General features: G+C 45.4%; 1 protein-coding gene across 1 annotated transcript in view; it reads right to left on the reverse strand.

The window, feature by feature from the left end:
* Positions 1-15,607, reverse strand: part of LOC134618658 (phospholipid phosphatase-related protein type 4-like) — a 57,233-nt gene that overhangs the window by 19,517 nt on the left and 22,109 nt on the right. Inside the window, exon 3 of the mRNA XM_063464151.1 lies at positions 507-636. Within this exon, the coding sequence (XP_063320221.1) occupies positions 507-636 (130 nt within the window). The remainder of the gene's footprint in view (positions 1-506; positions 637-15,607) is intronic.

Genomic DNA, 15,607 nt, shown 5'->3' on the forward strand with positions numbered 1-15,607 from the left:
GATTTTGGTGATGCATTCATCACCGTGGATGAATGCATCGTCTTTAGAGACTGAATCAGTTTTAATATCCAATGCTAATAAAGCAAAACCAAAATGAAAAGCATGAATCCATTCAGATAATAGTAATTTTACTGTTAGCAGATGAAACGCACACATAGAGGTGGCTGTGGCTCAGAGAGGGTAAAGCAGGTCTGCTAATCAGAGGTTTGATGGTTTGATTCCTTGCTGCTCCAGTCGGCATGCCCAAGTACCCTTGGGCAAGATACAGAACTCCAAATCGCTCCCAATGTATCGAGAGTGTGAGTAAAATAGTTAGAAAGCACTTGATGGCATAGAATAAAAAAACGGCATGTATATGAATAAATTGGGGAGTCTTGTAAAATTCCCATTTTGAGCTCTCATAAGGAGAAAAGTGTCACCACAAAGTTACTAGAATTCTTAACTGGCTACCATGGACTGCCTTTATGTGACATGAGTAAGTGTGCAGTTTAAAGAAATCAACCTACCAACAAATCGGACGGCTCTGCGTATGAAGGAATTGAAGTTGCAGCCAGCTGCGTTGATGTTAGCCTCACCGCCACCGCCGAGCTTTCTCCGAGACAGACAGCAAAACAGGATGGCCTCTCCAATCATTATCTGTCAACACAACAACTCGCCTGTTACGTCTGCTCACAGAGACATATGGAGGAGACACTCAGAAAATCCTGACTATAAATCTCTGCCAAAGTGGTTCTGACATCATCAGTCAGTTTGAAAACATGAACAGGAAGTGGCTGCTTTATGTGAGCAATGTGCCACAGCTTGTTCTTTGGATTCCACGCAAAGCTCTCGGATAAACCCAGCCACGTAGCTAACACACAAATGCACTCTGCTTGGGATTACACATCTCTGCAGAACCAGAAGGATGGAAAAAATAAATATTTAGAGATTATTTAGCACTGGACAGGTGCAAAAGGGAAGGCAGAGGGGGGCCTCCAGTGATGTGCATATTATCAAAACTGACTCTGGACACATGACCCACCCTAAACCAGAGAGAAATGTACACCACATTTTTCTCTTGCAAATTTTTCATACAGGAATTTATGTTTGCATATTTTTTGAATTACTATCCAAAGTGTTTTATGTTTTATGCTTTTTACAGTGATGATATCTAAAACTCTATAAAACCTACTGTGAAAGTAACCAACACGTCCAAAGACTCAGAGATGCATAGAAGTAAATTTATCCAAACCAGGTTTCTACATCAGATTTACACGACTGTGTCTAAATATTATGGCACTGATATTTATATACAGAACTTTTCTGCACTTACTGGCAATTCAGTCATTTTACACTATAAGCTGTACTCACCCATTCAAACACATTCATTCAATACTTTATATTACACACTTTACACCACTTATTGTGCCAATATTTATGTAAAAAAAAAAGCATGTTGTATTTTTTTCACTTGATATGACAGCAGTTATTATAGAGGTTTAAGAGCTCAGGAAAGTGATCTGTGTACCCGTGTCAGTTTGTTTGAAATGCCAGGCAAAGATGTGATAAAAACACAAACATTACCACACCATCTAATTGTAAATTTGCTAATCAATGCATTGTGCCAAGTGTAAAGTTTGGTGGAGGGGGATTATCAAGTGGGGTTGATGTTTAGTTAAAAGTTTCACTTAGTTCCAGTGAAAGGAACTCCTAATGTTTCAGCATACCAAGAACAATTTGGGGATGATCCCTTCCTTTTCCAACATGACTACAAACTGTTGCACAATTGCACATCATCCATAAAGACATGGATGATGAGTTTGGTGTGGAAGAACTTGAATCCTGACCTCAACCCAATAAAACATCATTCGACTGAATTAGAGCGGCGACTGTAAGCCTTCAACATCACTGTTTGAATTCACCGATCCAGTTCTAGATGATTAGTCAAATATTCCCATAAGCACACTCATGCTTGTGTGAAGTCTTCCCAGAAAAGTTGAGGCTGTTATAGCTGCAAAGGGGTGAACTGACATCAGATTAAACCCTGTGGATTAAGAATGGGATGTCACTTACGTTCATATGTGTGTGAAGGCAGACGAGCAAATACTTTTGACTAAATGGTGTAAGTAAATAAGTATTTTTGAGAGCTGAGTGGACAGGACAGACTGTGGTACACTATTAGCTTTCCCACATTTTCTTTTTTCACAAATCAGTTTGCAAACTCTAAAATTGTAAACTCTTTGCTGACACACACAGACACCTACATAGACCCCCAAACTTTGCTCAAATCTTTGACATCCCCCGTTATATGGAACTCGACCTGGAGATGGGACTAGGGCTCACTTCAAATAATGCTGCAACCTGGTTTTACAGAACACCAGCTGCTACTGACTCAAAACAAGAGTCAGTAGCAGTATAAGCTGTTTGTGGTTAGCAGAGGAGATTTGGCGTTTTTTTGATGGGTGCATGTCACATCATGAATTCTCCTGCTCAACCCTCAAATGCTTTTTCCTTACAAGTGTGGTAACATTTACATAAATGGATCAGGAAATATTTTTGTCACAGGAATCTCATACCAAATGATCTCTGTATGTCTGGAGTACTGAACCTGGACCTGGTGTAATTAGTAGAAGCAAGTCGGATAGCCAAAGACTGTGATTACACCAAATTCCAAAATCTTAATATAACCATAATCTTCACTGCATGAAATTCTGTAGATATTAAAAGTTCTTTCTCCCCCTTTGAGCTGCAACATTATGATAAGATTTTCAAAAATGCAGAACTGCCCTTTGCACAAAGAGATGCTGCTTCTATAGGCATATGCAAAGTCATTTTTGGCAGAGAGAACAAAGAGATGAAAAGTGTTTTCCCTAAAGCATAGAATCAGAAACCGAGACAGAAGCATGCAATACAGGTGTCTCAGCAGCACTGGGACAAACTCAGCTCTCCGTGCACATCTCACATGGCTGTTGTCAGTTATGTCAGTCGGAGACAGACTTTCCTGTCTTACATCACTGTGCCTTTTGCAACTGCTGAGCATTCAAGTGCCTTGGATGTCCCTCCCTGTTAGTGCTGCTGCCGACCCCTTAAGCTTTATGGTAAAATGAGTTCAATTCTAGTTTTTTACTTTGATTTAATCCATGTTTCTCAATGTGTGACCAGAATCTCCAGAAGTCTGGGAAGAAGCAAAAACTGCAGCTGCTGCAGTGGGTTTTTTAAAAGCCATCTGCTGGGTCTGCATGCATTTCCATAACATTTAGTACAGTAATGACAGAATGTTAAGTTTGAGGCTCACTTTTTTTATTTGTAGAACATTAACAAAAGATAAAGATTATGGGGAAAATCTGATAAAACAAACTTGTTTCCAAAACGTCTCAAGTGTTTCTCGTTGACTAACAACTGCAGCTGATGTAAATTACTGAGGACAGAAACAACCTTCAATTGGAACACATCATTTCAGTTAAGAGAACTTTTGTAAAAAAAAATATGAGAACTGCAATACATGCGATAAAAATGCGAGAAATAAAATTCCAGTCAGGAAATAAAGCTTGCAGAAATTTTAAACTTCAAACTTTCATTCTCAGCAGTGTAAACTTGTGTAGAAACTGTTAGGAGAAGCAAGACCTGCAATCAAGCATTTGCCATAAGTGGCAAAGAGTCTTTCACATGACTGTGGAGGTATTTTGATCCAGTTTCTTTACAGAATTGTTGTAATTCAGCCAGATTGGAGGTTTTTCTATCATAAAAACTTTTTCTATCACAGAAACTTTGACACCTCTCCGTGAATCACTACCTTATTGTGGTGGAGGGGTTTGTGTGTCCCAGGAATCCCAGGGGCTATGTTGTCCAGGGGCTTTTGCCCCCTGGTAGGATCTCCCATGGCAAATTGTTCCTGGGTGAGGGACCAGACAAAGAACGATTCAGAAGACCCTTATGAGAAAAACATCGAGGGAACAGTTTACCCTGCCCGGGATAGGGTTACCGGGGCCCCGCCCTGGAGCCAGGCCCGGGGAGGGTGCCCGAGGGCGAGCATCTGTTGGGCACAGCCCGAAAAGGGGACATGGGCTATCCTCCCACAGGCCCACCACCTGCAGGAGGCACCGTAGGGGTCGGGTGCATTGTGTGCTGGGCGGCGGCCAGGAGCGGAGGCCCTGGCAGACTGAGATTCAGCTACCATGACTGGTAATTCGGACATGGAATGTCACCTCTCTGGTGGGGAAGGAGCCTGAGTTAGTGCGTGAGGTTGAGAGGTACCGGCTAGATATAGTCAGACTCACCTCTACGCATGGCTTGGGCTCTGGAACCAGTCTCCTGGAGAGGGGCTGGACTGTCAGGAGTTGCCCCTGGTGAGAGGCGGCAGGCTGGGGTGGGTATTCTAATATCCTCTCAGCTTGCTGCCTGTACTTTGGGGTTCTTCCCGGTGGATGAGAGGGTTTGCTCCCTGCGCCTTAGGGTCGGGGAACGGGTCCTGACTGTCATCTGCGCTTATGCGCCGAGTGGCTGTTCAGAGTACCCAGCCTTCTTAGAGTCCCTGGGTGGGGTGCTGGAAGGTGCTCCACCTGGAGACTCTGTTGTCCTACTGGGAGACTTCAATGCTCACGTGGGTAATGACAGTGAGACTTGGAGGGGCGTGATTGGGAGAAATGGCCTCCCTGATCTGAACCCGAGCGGTGTTTTGTTATTGGACTTCTGTGCAAATCACAGTTTGGCCATAACGAACACCTTGTTCGAACATAAGAGTGTCCATAAGTGCACGTGGCACCAGGATGCTCTAGGCCGCAGGTCGATGATCGATTTTGTAATCGTATTACCAGACCTGTGATCATATGTTCTGGACACTCGGGTAAAGAGAGGGGCTGAGCTCTCTCACCTGATCCTAAACGCATAGTGAGGGTGTGCTGGGAACGCCTAGCAGAGGCCCCAGTCCGTGAGATCTTCAACGTACAACTCCGGCAGAGCTTCAACAGCATTCTGAGGGAGACTGGGGACATTGAGTCCGAATGGACCATGTTCAGGACCTCCATTGCCGAAGCTGCTGCATTGAGCTGCGGCCGCAAGGTGGTTGGTGCCTGTCGTGGTGGTAACCCCCGAACCAAATGGTGGACACCAGAGGTGAAGGGAGCCACCAGGCCGAAGAAGGAGTCCTATTGGGCTTGGTTAGCCTGTGGGACTTCGGAGGCAGCTGACGGGTACCGACAGGCCAAGTGGAATGCAGCTTGGCCTGTGGCTGTGGCAGTGGCTGAAGCAAAAACTCGGGTTTGGGAGGAGTTCGGAGAAGCCATGGAAAAAGACTTTCGGACTGCCTCGAAGAGATTCTGGCAAACCGTCAGGGGACTCAGGAGGGGAAAGCGGTGCTCTACCTGCACTGTGTATAGTGCTGGTGGGGCGCGGCTGACTTCGACTGAGAAAATTGTCGGGAGGTGGAAGGAATACTTCGAGGACCTCCTTAATCCCCAGACTCTGCTTCCTCCTCGGAAGACGTGTCAGTGGGATTGAGGGGTATGACCTGCCAATTTCCGGGGGTGAGGTCACTGAGGCAGTTAAACAACTCCTTGGTGGCAGAGCCCCTGGTGTGGATGAGTTCCACCCCGAGTTCCTGAAGGCTCTGGACGTTGTAGGGCTGTCCTGGTTGACACGCCTCTACAATGTTGCGTGGAGATCAGGGGCAGTACCCCTGGACTGGCAGACCGGGGTGGTGGTCCCCATCTTTAAGAAGGAGGACCGGAGGGTGTGTTCCCACTACAGGCAGATCACACTCCTCAGCCACCCTGGGAAAGTCTATGCCAGGGTGCTGGAAAGGAGAGTTCATCCGCTAGTCGAACCTCAGATACAGGAGGAACAATGCGGTTTTCCTCCTGGTTGCGGAACACTGGACCAGCTCTTTATCCTCTCAAGGATACTTGAGGGTGCATGGGAGTTTGCCCAACCAGTCTACATGTGTTTTGTGGACTTGGAGAAGGCATTCGACCGTGTCCCTCGGGGTGTCCTGTGGGAGGTGCTGCGCGAGTATGGGGTGTCTGGCCCATTGCTACGGGCCATTCGATCCCTATACAACCATTGCAAGAGCTTGATTCGCATTGCCGGCAGTAAGTCGGACTCGTTTCCAGTGGGTGATGGGCTCCGCCAGGGCTGCCCTTTGTCACCGATTCTGTTCATAATTTTTATGGACAGGATTTCTAGGCGCAGCCAAGCGCTTACAGTTCGGTGGCCTCAGAATCTCATCTCTGCTTTTCGCGGATGATGTGGTTCTGTTGGCTTCATCGGGTGATGGCCTCCAGCTCACACTGGAACGGTTCGCAGCCGAGCGTGAAGCAGCGAGAATGAGGATCAGCACCTCCAAATCTGAGGTCATGGTTCTCAGCCGGAAAAAGGTGGAGTGCCCACTCCGGGTCGGGGATGAGTTCCCGCCCCAAGTGGAGGAGTTTAAGTATCTTGTTCGCAAGTGATGGGAGAAGGGAGCCAGAGATCGACAGACGGATTGGTGCTGCGGCCGCAGTGGTGTGGACGCTGCACTGGTCTGTCATGGTGAAGAAAGAGCTGAGTGTAAAAGTGAAGCTCTCAAACAAAAGGAACAGGTGAAAAGCCGCGGCAGGGAATTAAAAGGAACGGACTTCAGCGTGAACGACCAGTTCCCCAAAGAGATCCTGGAACGACGCAGGGTCCTCTTCCCAATCCGACGCAGCTTTATCCAGAAGGGCTCCCGCGCTGTCATCGCTGTGGACCGGCTGTACGTGGACGGACAGCTCCACCGCGACCCCGACATCACTCCGTGGCTGTATTAACTTCACACCAGATAAGAATCCGCTACACCCTTTCCCCACCCACTCACACTAACTTTCATTAACATCTGTTTAACTTACTAGTATCAAATCACATCTTAGGTGTGATTTCATAGCAGAATTAACACCGTCACTCTCCGTCAATGGTTTGATCGGAATGTTTCCGGATTTTTTTTTTTTTTTTTTTCTTCTCGTTTTTTGTTCTCTTTTTTCCCCCTCTTGTTTTTATGCTGCTCACCCTTGTTCTTGGTTTCTTTCTTTCTTTTTTCTTTCTTTCACTGCTTCGATCACCTGCTTCCACACTCATCCACAAACAACATCCTTTATTTGGACACATACGCACAGCACGATCACGCACAGTCATGCGCTCAACGGCAGCACATTTACATCAGACAGCGCACACAGTCGTATAAGATACACACACTTAAACCAAGCGTACTCATATTAGTAAACATGCACACACATAGTCAGACTCAGGGAGCATCTCACCACACATTTTTTCTCTCTCCCCCTCTTTTTATTTACGAACAAGTGATGTATTCTCTCCACCTGTCTAAGCGACACACACAGCGCACACCCCTAGTTATACACAGACATCTATGGGTGCACTAAGATTCGTTACATGGAATGTAAATGGAGCTGGCTCCAGAGAAAAGAGGTTAAAAATATTTAACCAACTCAAAAAACTACAGGCAGATGTTGTCCTTTTACAAGAGACCCACAGACCTCTTAGAGGTTCGAATGAACTTAAAACACCTGAGTTTCCTAATGTGTTCTCAGCTTGTTATAATTCTAGACAAAGGGGAGTAGCAATTTTAATCCATAAAAAAATTAATTTCACAGTACTCGATACAGTTATAGATCCAGAGGGCAGATTCTTAATCATTAAACTATCTATACTTGATAAAAAGCTATGTATTGTAAGTGTATATGGTCCAAATGTTGATGATCCCTCATTCTTTCACGGTTTTTTCAGTGCACTCTCTGAACACTTAGATGGCACACTTGTTCTTGGAGGCGACCTCAACCTTGGACTAAATGAAGAAATGGATAGGCTCAATACAGCAGGAACTCAGCGTAATTGGCAGTCCATAAATATAATCAAACAGTATATGAGCGACTTTGGTCTTTGCGACGCATGGCGCTCCCTTCACCCCACCAGTAAGGAATATACTTTTTTCTCACATGTCCATCACTCCTACTCTCGTCTGGATTATTTTTTGGTCAGCAGCTCACTGCTGAGGGACATTTCAGACACTGAGATTCACCCTATAGCTGTCAGCGATCATGCTCCTGTATCTTTAACACTAATGCACAAGAATAATACTACGCCTAGTAAAAACTGGAGATTTAATACATCACTGCTTAAAGATGAAGACTTTATTAAATATTTTAAAAAAGAGTGGACTTCATATTTAGACTTTAATGACACTCCCGGAACATCAGCTTCTGTTCTATGGGAAGCAGGGAAAGCTGTGATGAGAGGTAAAATAATTTCTTTCTCATCACATAAAAAGAAAAAAGAAAACAAAAATATCCAGGAATTAGAAAAAACCATCAAATCACTAGAAGAAGCCTATGCGTCCGACCAAGATCAGGAAACATTGAACAAAATACGCAAAACAAAACTAGAATTAAATGAGATAATTGATAAAAAAACAAAAATTCTTAGTACAAAGACTACGCTTACAAAATTATGAACATGGTAATAAATCCGGTCAATTTCTAGCAAACCAGCTAAAAATAAATAAAGAAAAAACAACTCTATGTGCTGTTCAAGACTCATCTGGGAATACAGTATATGACCCGAAACAAATAAACAACATCTTCAGGGATTTCTATAAAACGTTGTATTCACCACAAATAAACCCATCTAAAAAGGAAATTGATCAGTTTTTAGACAACATAACTCTCCCAAAATTATTAGACTCTCAAGTAATGGCATTGGATTCGCCACTGACACCAGGTGAACTCCAGGAAGCCCTGATAAGTATGCCCAATAATAAGGCTCCAGGTCCAGACGGCTTTCCTGCAGAATTCTACAAAGAATTCTGGACGATTTTAGCCCCAATTTTTTACAGAACGCTGTTGGAAATCAAAGAAAATGGCAGACTCCCATCAAATATGAATTCTGCAAACATTAATCTCCTGCTAAAACCAGGCAAAGACCCTGTATATCCCTCAAGCTATCGTCCAATATCCCTTATAAATGTAGACCTTAAAATAATCTGCAAAGCTCTCTCGAAGAGACTAGAGAAAATAACCCCCCTCTTAATTCATCCTGACCAAACTGGTTTCATAAAAGGTAGGCACTCATCAACAAATACACGTAGATTACTTAATTTGATAGACTACTCATACAGTAAAAACCTTGAAACTACAATATTTTCTTTAGATGCAGAAAAAGCGTTTGACAGAGTTAACTGGAAATTTCTATTTGCAACTTTACACAAATTTGGTTTTGGATCTTCTTTCATCAGCTGGTTAAAAATATTATATAATTCCCCAACAGCTTGTGTCAGAACAAATGACCAGACATCCTCCAGCTTCTGTCTCCTGAGGGGCACCAGGCAGGGATGCCCACTCTCCCCTTCACTGTTTGCAATTTTTATTGAACCACTAGCAGCAGCAATTAGACAGAATTCAGTAATTAAGGGCATAAAATGCAAGAACGTGGAACATAAAATCAGCCTTTATGCGGATGATGTGCTACTCTTTCTCCAAAATTCACAAACCAATATCTCTGGGGTGATTGAATTGATAAACTCTTTTGCAAGAATATCAGATTACTCAATTAACTGGTCAAAATCTACAGTCCTTCCGATTAATTGCTCCTTCCATAATTCCTCTTCTACTCCACTGCAATCGGGAAATATAAAATATTTAGGTATTAATGTTTCTCCCAAGCTTGCAGATCTAACTAAATTAAACTATATCCCACTTTTAAAGAAAGTAGAAGGCGATCTGGCTAGGTGGAAATGTCTACCCATATCACTCATGGGAAGGGTTGCCGCTATAAAAATGATGGTATTACCAAAAATAAATTATTTATTCTCAATGATCCCAACTAAACCGCCACAAGATTGGTTCAGATCTCTAGATTCATATATGTCCAAATTCCTTTGGAAAAATAAGCCCCCACGTATAAGCTTAAAAACACTACAAAAGACCAAGGATAAAGGAGGATTAGAACTACCTAACTTTCAGCACTACTTCTTAGCCAACAGGCTCCAATTTATCTCAGGATGGCTAAAACATACCCTCTTAGATGAACCTTGGCTAGATGTAGAACAAGCACTTTGCAATAATCTAGAGATTTCAGATCTACCATTTATCAGCTCAAACATCCAACGACATGAATGCTTCAAAAGCGTCAACATTAGCTCCTCTCTGACAGCATGGTGGGAGTTTCTAAAAATGACAGAGTCCTCATTAATCCCATGCAAACGTACACCTATCTGGAACAACCCTGACATATTACAAAACAATAATATGATAAACTTTTCAGATTGGAGTGGTAAAGGAATCAAATATTTAGAACATATACTAGAAGGAACAGAATTTATTTCATTTGACAGACTAGTTACACAATATGGGATCAACAAGAAAAGATTTTTAGAATATCAACAAATTAAATCCATAGTAAAAAAGAAATTTAAACCGGGTCAAGTTGAACTACAAACACCACCAAGTGTGGTTCAATTTCTTACTCTTAAAACCCCCAAATTACTATCCAAAATATACAGAATGCTTTCTAAAATAGATGAATCAATATCACTTCCTATTGCAAAATGGGAAGCGGATTTATCAGTTAACTTAGACCAAAACTTCTGGTCTCAGATTTGCTTAAAAACCTTTCATCTAATTAGAAATCCCAGTCTTCAATTAATTCAATACAAAATACTACATAGAGTGCACTATACAGGTCATCGGATGTTCAAGATGGGCTTTACGTCTACCAACAACTGCTCACACTGCCAAACCAATTCACTGGACAATTATATCCACGCTCTTTGGTTCTGTCCACCAGTTCAGAAGTTTTGGCGTGAGATATGTGAAGACTTATCGAAGTGTCTGAAATGTAACATTCCAACTTCTCCTTTAGTGTGTTTGTTGGGCAGCTTAGATAATGTCACTTCAGAAAAGAATATAGCCCACATGGTTTTCACTGCCCTATGCATAGCCAAGAAAACAGTCCTCATGAACTGGAAAAATAAAAATAATCTTAATTCTAACCAGTATAGAAATTATCTATTAGATTACATTAGTCTTGATACAGCCTCTGCCACCACATCAGATCAATTGCTCTGGGCTCCTTTGATCAGCTCCATCACCTAGTGGGGGTGGGGGGGTCATAGTTTGGTCCTGCCTTCACTGTTGTGATTGGTGTGGGGGTAGGGACAGGCTTAGGGCGTCGGGGGGTTCCCCAGGAGCATCTTCCTTGGGGGGCTCAACCCGGGGTAGCGGTCATGGCCAATTAAGGGCTCTGTTGGCTCTTAGGTGACGGTTTCCTCGTGGCTGCGTGCAGCGGGGCTAGGGGAGGGTCTGTGCTGACGGACGTGGGTTACTGACCTGGTAGCCTGGCTGCCCCTGGGTGGGTCCGGGACGGGCGTGAGGTTCTGGGGGCGCTCCGTCTCTGGGCTGGGGCCCTGGCCGGGCCTCGGGGGCTCGGGTCCTGGTTGGTGTGTTGCTGGGGTTGTGGGCGGGTGGGTATATGGGGGCCCAGTCCTGGCGCAGGGCGCCGCCGGTGCATCGAGCCACCTGGGGGACTCTTCAACTGGTGGGGGAGGTTGTCACATCTTGCAGGAGCTTTCCTCTCCTCAGGAATTCTCTCTGCAGGAGGGGGAGATATAGGAGAGGTGGAGGAAGATCTCAGCCTGGGCGTCTATTGTCTTGTGCAGTCTGGAAGATGAGTGGATGATGGGGTGGGTGCAGTTTTCTCTGTAGTGGGGTTGGGTGGGCTGTCCCGGGCTCTGTGGGGCCGGGCGGTGCTGCTGCACTGGGCCCTGGTCCGGATGGGCCTGGGCCCCCTTTCCCTGGCGGGTTGCAGAGCGTGGGGGTGCCTACTGGGGTCAGCGGGGGAGCTGGCCCCAGGGAGGGGTCACTTGCCCCTCCCTTTCTTCCCTCCCCATCTCCAGCTGCCTCCCTCTTCCCGCTCCACCACAATCACCCACACATGCAGGGCCTTGGGGTTGGGGTGTGTCACCAGGGTGCAGAGGAGGCATCCCCCCCCCTCTGTCCCCTTCTGGCTGCCTCTGCCTCAATTTTATCTCACAACTTAGACATTCACATTACTCACACTCTCATAACACATACATATAGGATCTTGGGGGTGGGCTCACAACACGGACTCCAAATTACCATCAGGGTGTACACCTCACCCCTGGCGTCGTTGCCCACCTCTCAATTTTAAATACACGTAGACATTGAGGGCTATCAGGAGGGGCTATGCGCTTACCTGCTGCTCTCTGGCAGGTAGCTCCATGCCCTCCTGGGTTTTAATTGCACCTTAGAACACATATACATCAACACTACATATGAGCGGGTAGAGGGAGGTTTGGAGTCTTCTCACACCCCCGGTCTCTGCGGCCTGCTGGAGCGGGGGGGCTAGGAGGAGGAGTTGGCCGTCCGACTGGGGTCTGGTGTGTGGGGCCTCCCTGCTGCTGCGGAGTCGGGGCAGTCTGCTTCTCCCCACTGCAGGGAAAAGGGTAACACCACCTGGGTCTGGGTGCAGTTTCCCCCTCCAGGGGCAAGACTAGACCTGGTTCTTAGAGTACGCTTGGGGAGTGTGATTGTGTGTACAGCGTCTCTTTATGTCTGTCTCCACGTTGGTTGAGTGTGGAGTAATTGCCTATGAGAGCATGAGGGTGGGAATGGATGTTTGTATTTGAGTGTGCCTGTATGTCTGTGTCTATATGTCAGGTTGGGTATCAGACGCCACCTCTCTGGGGACATCTCAGGCCCTCCAAGGTTTGGAGGCCTATCTCCCCCCACCACTTCCCCTGCCGGTGGCAGACGCCCTCAGACATCGATGCGTTGGTGGTTCTTTGTGTCCGGCGGTGGGCGTCCGGGTACACACCGGCTCACTCCTTGGTGGCTGCTTATCGGGGCCTGGAACCTGGGGCTCGCTCGGGCCACTTCGGGGGTGGGGTGCCCTCGGCCTCTCGGCCTGGGGCTCGGTCACTCAGGCACAGCTGGCTGCCGGCGGAGCTCACGGGCACGTCACTGCAACCCCCCCTGGCTTCTGCTCCGCGGCTGCTGAGTGATCCCTCATCTGGGACTCTCCTCAGCTCTTTCTGGGACAGTGGCGCGGCTGCCCCTCTGTTGGTCTTCCTTGGTCTCTTGTGTTCTGGGGGCCTCTGGATGTCTGGAGTTTTGATCTCCTCCATACCTGCTTCATGCCCTGGAGGATGGGACTGTGGCCCCCCACACCCTCTAGCAGATCATTACATTAAGGAACCTTTTAAATACAAGCGCGCTCATGCTCACAGGTGTACACACAGGTGATCACACACACAAACTACACCCTTTTTGGCTCCTACCTCAAAGCACACTGTGCGCTGTCGATCTTACGTGCTGCACAATAATGTTTAATATTAAGTATTTAGTGTTATATTCCCATATATCATTGTGATGTTGTTTATTCTATTACTCTCGTTTTCTTCTGCTTGTTTTCTTTTTTCTTTCTCAACAGGTGATCCAGGTGATCGATATATGTATTTTTTGTCTGCTTATTTTGTTGGTTTTTGTTTTTTGCCCTTTATCCCCGTCCCTCTTCTCCGCTGTTTTTTTTTTTTTGTTTTGTTTTGTTTTTTCCCCCCTCTTTCTTTCTCCCTTTTCTTTTCCCCTGTCCCGTATCTAGCAAGTAAAAAAAAAAAATAAATAAATAAAATAAAATAAACAATAAAAGGTAAATCAAATGGACCATTACGGCAAGGCTGGGATGGTCCATTTGGTAAAGTAAATCCGTTGGGCATCTTTCTTCGCCTTTAGACAATAATTCTGATGGCAAAAGAACCAAACGGGACAGGTTTAAAAAAAAAAAAAAAAAAAAAAAAAAGTGAAGCTCTCAGTTTACCGGTCGATCTACGTCCCTACCCTCACCTATGGCCACGAGCTGTGGGTAATGACCGAAAGAATGAGATCACGGAAACAAGCGGCGGAAATGAGCTTCCTCCGAAGGGTGGCTGGCCTCTCCCTTACAGATAGGGTGAGAAGTTCAGCCATCCGGGAGGGGCTCAGAGTAGAGCCACTGCTCCTCCACATCGAAAGGAGCCAGCTGAGGTGGTTCGGGCATCTGACAAGGATGCCTCCTGGGCGCCTCCTGGGTGAGGTGTTCCGGGCATGTCCCACCAGGAGGAGGCCCCGGGGCAGACCCAGGACACGCTGGAGAGATTATATCTCTCGGCTGGCCTGGGAACGCCTTGGTGTTCCCCCGGATAAGCTAGAGGAGGTGGCTGGGGAGAGGGAGGTCTGGGCTTCTCTGCTTAGGCTGCTGCCCCCACGACCCGGTCTCGGATAAAGCGGAAGAAGATGGATGGATGGAGAAACTTTGAAGCCACTCAGGATTTTCTGGTAGTGAACAGAATTCAGAACAATGGGGAACTCCAAGGAACTCATTGAAGATCTAAGAAGAAAACTTGGAGAATCAAAGTTGGAAAGGTTTCCTGGACCAATTCCAAATAATGTAATATCAGCTGTTCACAGGCACCCACTAGAGTACGCTGGGCCCTCACACTGTCCTGGGGATCATCTCATTGTTGCCACTCTAGCACACATGTGAATTCATACCTGTTAATTTCATCAACACTTCTGCTATTTAACGTAGGTTTGACTGACATGATCCTTCCTTAAATTTGTTTGAGCATTTTATTATTAACAGCTCTTACAGCTCTTTACTGATATATTATGTGTATGTGTGAGTTCTGTATTGGTTTGTTTTCTGTTAATAGTGTTATTCTGCATCTCCCTGAACTTCTTGTTGTCTTAAGATGATTTTTATTGTATTGTTATTTGTGACTTTAGTTCTTAGTTTTCTGTGACTTCAGCTTTGTTAGATGTCCTCACCCTGTTTTTGTCATGGTCCCTCATGACATTCTCTTCTTCCTTGTGTCCTTGTGCTTGTTTGTCTGTGTTTGTGGGCGGGACTCATCACAGGTTCCCGTCTGTGGCCAAACACACCTGCTCTAATCACCCACCTGATGATCTCATGAAGAAGCCACTACTTAAGGTAGCGGCTGAGACTTCGTCTTCACTGGATCATCGAGCTAATCGGTTAGTTAAAACCGTGCTCCTGCTACTCCAGAGCCTCCGGGCTAGAACCAGCAGACTGAGAGACAGCTGCGTCCATCAGGCTGTCAGGAAGCTGAAATCTCCCTGCTCAGTCCCTCTCGACTCTCACACACATGAACTCCAGACCTGCATCCAGCTCCTCCCTCTGAATCCAACACCGCCCTTTCACTGACTGCCCCACCCCCACTTGCACACGAACTCTGACAGTAGTTAGTGTTTTTATCAGGTAGTATTCATTGTATTTTCCAATCGCACCTGTATGCAATCTTAACTTATATTATTGTATTACTGGAATAATCTTCCAGTTGATATTCCCGTGTCTGAATTTATTCAATCTATCAATAACTTATTTATTTAACTTAGCATTGCCAATTAATTAGCGCTCTGTTTCATCTGGTAGTGTATTTTGCACTTCCTTAAGTGATTTTAATTTTATGTAATTTTAATTTAATTTCCTACTATTGTATTATTGAGAAGCACTTTGGTGTATCTCTGGTCTTTGTGCTAAATAAATAAAGTTGTATTGTATTGTAACTGTTGTACATATATCACTTCAC

Source organism: Pelmatolapia mariae, linkage group LG20 (assembly GCF_036321145.2).
Source record: "Pelmatolapia mariae isolate MD_Pm_ZW linkage group LG20, Pm_UMD_F_2, whole genome shotgun sequence".
NCBI lineage: Eukaryota > Metazoa > Chordata > Actinopteri > Cichliformes > Cichlidae > Pelmatolapia > Pelmatolapia mariae.